Below are 7,923 nucleotides of genomic sequence, written 5' to 3' on the forward strand. Positions count from 1 at the left end.
AGCTCGCCCTCTTCTCATTTCATCTGTATTGATTAGTTACCAATGTGATCTAAGGGAGAAGCAGCATGTGGTAAATGTGTGTTATAAAACACAAATTATGTAAATACTGAGCAAAAAAGGAACAGAAATCCGAGACAGCATTTTGCTGAGCATTTTATTTGGTAATTTAGGAAGCACTACTCCAACATTATCATATATATATATATATATAAACGGGATTTACACGGGAACATCATTTAAAACTTCTTTAAACAAAAATTCCGATTAGCCTGAAATATCCAAGTAAACGATTTAAAACATTAAAGGTACGAGAGCTGTAGTTCGAAATAACAATCTGAAAATTAAAGCATAATTGTAATTCATGTAATATATTTAAATACTTTTATACCCAATATATTACATATGTTGGTTGTAGAGATATATTTTAAGAAAATATTTTTTTAAAGTAAATAGCCCTTAAACAATTTAGTGTTTCGGGTAGATTTCATCCTGTTAAATAGCATCGTAATTGTTCCTTCAGTTTCTATGTTTGTGCATGAACTACAATACACAGAGGGAATGCATTTCAACTAAGAATGATATACAGTGTATCTGAAGCCTTAGCGTTAGTGTTGATTGTATTAATTCGTCTTTCATGGATGTCATTTTGTTATAATATTGCATTAGAAGGAAAGAAACCAATCTAATAACTATGGGGAAAATCTTTATGGGAAATATAGTGCATAAGTTTTCCTATCATTATGAAAAAATATCATAAATATTCATTATTTACATTCAAGATGTGTTTAATCGAATATATTAGAGTGTGTGCTTGTGTGTGTGTCTAAAGTTTGAACAACAACTTGCATTTATGTTTCCTTTCACACAGAAAGACGTTCCAATGCGCTTTACAGAGGCGTAAGGAAAACAATAGTAGCAGAATTAACCAACATTTTGAATGATTCCGCTTACATGATGAAAGAATTGTGCACAATGATTTGATATATAATGCATTGCGGCTGCACAACACAATAAAGTGTCAAAGAAAAGTTGAAGATGCTCTGTCTCCATCTCCCCTGAGGTGTTGTAATGTTGTGGACTCTCATTTGTGGGAGCTGTCCAGTGCGTTTCCCACTTCCCCTCTCTCTCCAGATACTTACGTGTATAGAGCAGCGACAAGCTGAAGCTCCTTTCATCTTCACGGTGGCAGGCGTTATCGACTTGTAAACCGGTTGCAATCAGTTTGCTGGCGTCACCCGGGTCCTGTAATGACGATTAAAGCATAAGAATGACAGATTAGAAAGAGCAGGCAATGGTGATCCTTCCCAGACCCTCAGTGCTTCCGAGTGGAGTGCTCACATCAGAAGGTCATCATTACATCTCAGTTTTTTTCCTCCCCCTGTGTTCCCTTGAACTGTGTCCTCTTGCTTGTGTTCCTCTGCTGGCTCTGATTTGATCTCAGATCTGTGCACAATGGAATCAAGAAAGGAAATGCTGCTGATGATGGAGCGAGGTCAGCATGGCAATCCTGTTGGCAGGAGGGTGTCGAATTTGTCAGAACCAGCTGGAAGCCCAGTAACCGAGTCCCATGAAAACGTGGTCCACAGGAGTTGTTTGAGCCCCGGGTCGGCGCCTATGACACTGGAGAGCGGAGACGAGGAGACCGATGCCAGAACCGATGTTCGCACTCAGATGAGACCCGGTTCAAGACTCCCTGTCCCGGACAAGTCATCATCGGATGGTCGCCCGGCGAAAAGTAAATCTCTCTCTGTACAAAACAGTCCGGAAACCGAGTCGGATTATTATGATGAGATAGATGTTAGTTGCACTCCAGATTGTGCGCCGGGAAATCAAGATTACCACGGAAACAAAGGTAATGATAGATTTCGGTTGCAATAGAGAAATTGAACTGATCGTTCTAAAGTAAATTTATATACTTGGGTTAATTTTAAAGTTTTTTTAAAGTAAGGTAGTATATACAGTAGTTATTGTTGAATTTATAAATTAGAAAAAGATATAAACTAGAAATGACTTATTGATCGAATAATGTTGCTGACAAATGTTAAAACATACATTTTTTCAAAGGATAATTTATTTGCAGTTCAGTTTAAATTGTATAATTAAATTATATACGTTATTTAATGAGGTGCTTTCACTGTTTGCTTTTCATATCTAAAAAAAACAATTGGATTGGCTTTTGGTATTCTGAAAACAGAACTGTAAAACGTGTAAGAGGTACAAACATAGATTTGAAGAGCAAGAAACTCGTTGTGATTTTATTTGGTTTCTTGATGGGAGTACGGAAACTCGTTTAAGGACCGTAAAATGATTATTGAATCCTAGGTTGAGAGGAGTTAACACCTTGCGAGTCTTCAGATTGTCACTTTCGGAGGGTCTTGCCGGCGCCAGCTCTGAAATAGGTGTCTATGGATGACCTTCAATAAGAGCCGGCGCATATGAAAGCATCACAGTCAGCAAGCAGCCGGCATCCACTTTATAGCTACATTCAAGCCAGGGGGAGAGAGAAAAAAACAGAAAAAGGGAGTCCATTTCAAATGAGCTCAAGAATTATCTCCACACTTTGCGTAACCAGTTTGTTCCACTATAAATCCAAGAGTTGGTTGTGTTGGAAAGAGTCTGTTTCTCCAGTGAGCACAACCAAAAAAGGCCAGTCGAGGCACAGAGGGCATCTCATCATATAGATTATTCTGGTATACAGCATATAGGTATGATTGGTATGTAGATTTGCAGAATTTTAACTATTTTTTAACTGAGTTCAACTCCTGATTGTCTGTAACTTCCTGAAGACATCAGAATTTTAGGACATAAATTAAATATATTTAGAGTCGTGGCAGCTAAAATGAACAAAACAAAATGTGAAATCATGGGAGGAGATATGTCTTTGTATAGAGTGTCCTGTCTTTTTTCACTGAGTTTACATGGGTGCTTTTTATGACTCACTTTGTAACACTTTTAGATCTGGTTGTTGTTTCAGGGCACTCTTCCGATCCGATGGGTAGTAACGGCGGGGGAGAGTTTCCCAAAGTAGCCGGCTCTCAGAGCCTGATGGGCGGTGGTGGAGCTGATCAGATGCGCCGGTACCGAACCGCTTTCACCAGAGAGCAGATCGCCAGACTGGAGAAGGAATTCTACCGGGAAAACTACGTTTCCAGGCCCAGGAGATGCGAGTTAGCAGCGGCTTTAAATTTACCAGAAACCACTATCAAGGTGAACGGAGGCGGAGTGGAATGCAATGTCTAGGTTAACCGTGATTGTAAACAATAAGAGCAGAAGATGTATGAAAAATGGCTACAATTAGCAGTCGTTGTAAACAATTTGGTCCACATAAGACAGTAAATGAAAAATATGGAGGAACGTAAAAAGGCCTGTGTTTAATCAGTTTATCAAAAGCAAATAATAACTAAGGAAATAATCTTATCGGTACTCGTAATATAAATATATTTACTATATATACACATTATTGAAATATCAGGTATCTATAGATATCTGATATTTCAATGTTATAAGCCATAAAATAAATTAGGTAGGACCGATTGTACAAAGTAACACGACAAAAAGAGGAACAGACAAATACCTTTATGTAAAGGAACGAATGATTTTTAAATCTACATTCTTGAGTTAGCAATGTTTGTTAATATATCTGCATTAAAATCTCGGCTACTGGAATTCTGAAGTATGTGGTTTTGTGATAAATATGAATAACTGTATAGTATTTTAATCTGTTGCGTGAAATACGATCTATAAAACAATTGTATACAGGTAACCCCTCTGAGTATTAAGGGTGATGGCAACAGAGTCGCAATTTCATATTGTGAGCATGTTAAAATACATTATTTTTCGATCTTGCTATCTTTTTTCCTTTTGATATTTTGGCTACAAAGAAACAATGCTACTGAAAAGTCATCTTGGCTAGCTGTATCTCCCATTTATTTTAACCATGCGCTGTATAGTCTGGCAGAGGGAGGGCAATGGGAATTGCGGCGTACTGTAAAGTCTAACCCAGCAGCTCTCAATGGGTTAACACCAATGTATGCAGGGTTACTAGAGGTTTTTCTGCACCGAACACATAGGGACACACACACATACTGTATGAACCGCTGACCAAAGAAAGCGATTGATTTCCATTTTATTGGCACCGTTCACCGTACCTTTGCTGTATTGATTTGCTTTGAGCTTTGCAGCAAATTTATAAACTGATTTAACAGCTACAAAATAAAATGTCAGTTTGCCAAAGCATGGTCTAGTAAAAGCTTGGCCATAAATTTTTAAAGGAGAAGGTCCAGTGCCTTGAAAAGATTTCTGAGCGGTCATGTTATGGTTACTTCGCTTGCAATATAGAGATTTGTTATTTATGAAATAGCATGCTCAACCATAATTGCATCAAACACACACTCATGCTTTGATTTTCAAAGCTAATTTACTATTTAAGATACTGAAGGGTAAATGTTATTCTCCCTAATGTAATCTGATTGGAAAATATAAATACAGCAACATCTATAATTTATGGAGGTCACGGAAAACATGTTTGTATGTTGTACTTTTCAAGCCAAGTTCAATGCTTACTGGAGTAACCTAATTATGATATTTATTTTTAAATCTTTTTCTTAAGGTATGGTTCCAAAATCGCAGAATGAAGGACAAGAGACAGCGTTTAGCTATGACCTGGCCTCATCCCGCCGATCCTACTTTCTATACTTACATGATGAGCCACGCAGCGGCCGCTGGCAACCTGCCCTATCCCTTCCCATCACATGTACCTCTTCACTACTACCCCCACATGGGCATGTCTGCAGCCTCAGCCTCGGCAACCAGTCCCTTCAGCGCCCCTCTCAGACCCCTGGACACATTTAGAGTTCTTTCCCACCCCTACCCGCGCCCGGAATTGCTGTGTGCATTCAGACACCCCTCCCTATACCCTTCTGCCACTAACCATGGACTTGGCAGCGCCGGGAGCAGCCCTTGCTCATGCCTAACGTGCCATAGCAGCCAATCGAACGGGGTGGCACAAAGACCTGCAGGGACAGACTTCACATGTGCGCCAACCTCCAGAACTGACACATTCCTCACCTTCACACCTTCTGTGTTGAGCAAGGCTGCTGCAGTTTCCCTGGACCAGAGGGAAGAGGTTCCTTTAACGAGATAAGACAACAGCCTGAGGCATGCATAAACATCTACCTTCCAAATGTGCACACGTTTCTTTCTTGAAAAAAGGGTTTGAACACTAGCGGAAATGTCGGGTATCTGGATGTCTGGACCTTGCTTCCGAAGCTCCATTACATTCCTGCAGGACAGCATCTCACACCTTTACCCCATAGAATGGATTATAATAATTCTCTTTCCTTCGTTCTCTGCCAAATGTGTCCTATGCTGATGAGAGTATTCTAGTCGTGTATATGTATAGTTGGGGTTTTAATAGTAAATGTATGATAATATCCTCATCATAAAAACCTGCTGTCAAACGTTAACAAGCCACAAAAGGATGGTATGGGAACTGAGCAACTCACTTCATTTTGGAGACTGAAAAATAGATCGAATGTGTTTCATTTTTTTTACTATAGCAGCTGATGTTTAAACATTCGTTGGTTGATTTGCGATGGTGAAAGTGAGCGAGTCTACTGAGAGCAGGGAAATCTGTACAGTTTTCCAACTAGAAGGCGATGTTTAGGTCATTGTATGGAGAGTTTCGTTGGGCGAAATAAGTACAATGTAAAGTATACCAATTTAACTCATTTGTTCACAAGCAGTTGTCTTCAAGTTTTCAAATCTGAAAGTTGACTACGGCTGATACGCCATGAAATCTGAAAATAAACAATTGCAAGGATTACTGTTTCTGTGTTTGCTTTATAAAAGGCTCCAAATGAGCTAAATTGATTTTCTACAGGTCCCCTTTTACTTTGCATCCTCCCCACATTATAAAATGGACAAAATCAGAAAAATGTGAGAACAATGATAGGTTACCAAAAATACAGTTGTCATGAAACATTTTTTAAAATCATAATTAAATATGTAATTTCAGAATAAAAGTAATAGAACTTTACGAGATCAGATGTGGCTTTTCGTATGTTTTAAAAGGAACTAAAACGATTTGGGGTTCGCTTGGTATTGTATTGTGTTTCATTGAGATTTTATCACTTTAAAGAAATCTTTTGCACATAACTTGAAGTGATACTTCAAAATGTATCAAAACCCACGCCCAACCACTTTCTTTTCTAATGTTAATTACAGTATGTAACCTGTTTAAATGTTTAGTCGCTGCATTGTTCGAGTAATATATCCGATTTCAGGATACTGTGCACACAATTATTTCTCATATTAATTGTTGATTTAATGTAAACAGGCGTGTACCCGATTCGGTTTAACTTATGACAGATTTAACATAATTGGTCGAATCTGTAAGTCACTGATGTCACTCATGCAGAAACAGATCGCCTATAAAGAAATATACTTTCCTTTAAAAAAGGAGCAATTTATGTTCAATTTATTTTCACAAATTGTCAATAGATATGTACAGTTAGAGGTCACATATGGAAACAAAAGGAAATGTCAGCCTATTTTTGTAGGCCATGCAACCTTTTTGCTACAAATTAGTCAAATTAAAATGACGTATTTCTATAATTATTACATCTGGGCAAATATGAGGTTATTTATATTATTTATGTTACAAATTAAAATGTGCAATTTGAAGCTGCATTGATCTTGATTGTGCTGGTGATTGAACAACTCTTAATTTATTTTTGAAGTGTGGTTGTAAAGAAATGCAATGACTCTGTTAAAAGTGTTCAGTCAAACATAATTTAAGCATTTCCAATCACGTAATTTTTGTTTCGCTTTTCGACCCCCTCCTTTTCCTAGTTGTTTGACATACTAAATGTAATCAGTAAAAACAAATAAACCACTTCTACTAATGACTTGCTCCATTGTTTATTTCAGTAACTTTAACAATATTGTATACCAAGTGTTTACAGATTATTCGTTCCGTTGATATTAGCCTTTTTTGCCCGTGTTATTGTTTTCCAGCTTATCTGATGATAAATGATTGAAATAAGGTTGTGTTAAACAGATAAAGACTTCTGGGAAGGAGAGAAAGCATTTACACCACTCAGTGCTTCGTTTACTAGGTCAGGCAGTCTTCAGTAAAGCAGAAATTATTTTGTAAAATTATGGGTTTTGATCATGGCGCTGAAATTGTTTTTGACAAGTAAATGGCCCTGCTGTTTCTGTATTATAAGCCATATTTTCTTTGAGTTAACAGCTAATAGGGAAAGCAAAATTAGATGTCTGCAAGTGATGCTAGAATTCAAAGATCGATGATCCAGCCTTCTGTCCAATCAGCATTCTTTAATTGACTGTATTTTCTGGGTAATTGAACCACTCTTTGTCTAAATTGAAGTTTCATAGGAAGAACAATATATCTTTGCGCACGAAACGTATCCAGCGTTGACTCAGAATATTCCGATCGTCATATGTCATGCCGGGGTCCTGTTTCCACCCGCCAATTGCTGCTCAAACAGAAGCCCCTGATTGTTTTGCTTTGATTGATTGCCTTATTAACGCGTGTTCTTGTAAGTGTGACCAAGTTGATTACGATGCATATGCTTAGAATAATGTTCCATTTAAGCAAGTGAGTAGAACCGAGAAAGATTTAGATCGCCAGCGAAATGTAAATTCCCAACCCTTGTATTAAAAATTAGAATCGAAAAAGAAAAGTTTAGATTCCAATAACTGAAATTGATTTTTAAAACATTATGGGCACATGTGCATCTATATCTCTGTAATACCGCTGTGTCTCCAGCTGTTTTTTCATATCTGTGTGCGTATAGTGGCTAACCATATATTGAAATGTTACTATTACTATTTAAGCAGCTTACGCCAATCAAGAGACGATCATCACATTTCTCATGTCACACAGGAATCATATCAACT

The 7,923-nt window shown here is 37.7% G+C and overlaps 1 protein-coding gene across 2 annotated transcripts; it reads left to right on the forward strand.

The window, feature by feature from the left end:
- Positions 1 to 1,452: 1,452 nt before the first annotated feature.
- Positions 1,453 to 5,143, forward strand: LOC139263871 (homeobox protein XHOX-3-like). Of its 2 annotated transcripts, none has more exons than XM_070879928.1 (3): positions 1,453 to 1,857; positions 2,974 to 3,207; positions 4,610 to 5,143. In XM_070879928.1, the coding sequence occupies exons 1-3, from the start codon at positions 1,453 to 1,455 to the stop codon at positions 5,141 to 5,143; spliced, it is 1,173 nt and encodes a 390-aa protein (XP_070736029.1). The 2 variants fall into 2 exon arrangements, with proteins under 2 accessions (XP_070736029.1, XP_070736030.1); XM_070879929.1 differs by having other exon boundaries at positions 1,453 to 1,852; positions 2,975 to 3,207.
- The last annotated feature ends 2,780 nt before the right edge of the window (positions 5,144 to 7,923 follow it).

Source organism: Pristiophorus japonicus, chromosome 5 (assembly GCF_044704955.1).
Source record: "Pristiophorus japonicus isolate sPriJap1 chromosome 5, sPriJap1.hap1, whole genome shotgun sequence".
Lineage (NCBI taxonomy): Eukaryota > Metazoa > Chordata > Chondrichthyes > Pristiophoridae > Pristiophorus > Pristiophorus japonicus.

What these genes read in the sequence shown, in the direction of transcription:
- LOC139263871 (XM_070879928.1), top strand. Translation starts at nt 1,453, where the DNA reads ATGGAATCAAGAAAGGAAATGCTGCTGATGATGGAGCGAGGTCAGCAT. An exon ending in ACCACGGAAACAAAGGTAAT is followed by an intron (nt 1,858 to 2,973) that starts GATAGATTTCGG and finishes GTTGTTGTTTCA; the next exon opens with GGGCACTCTTCCGATCCGAT. An exon ending in TACCAGAAACCACTATCAAG is followed by an intron (nt 3,208 to 4,609) that starts GTGAACGGAGGC and finishes CTTTTTCTTAAG; the next exon opens with GTATGGTTCCAAAATCGCAG.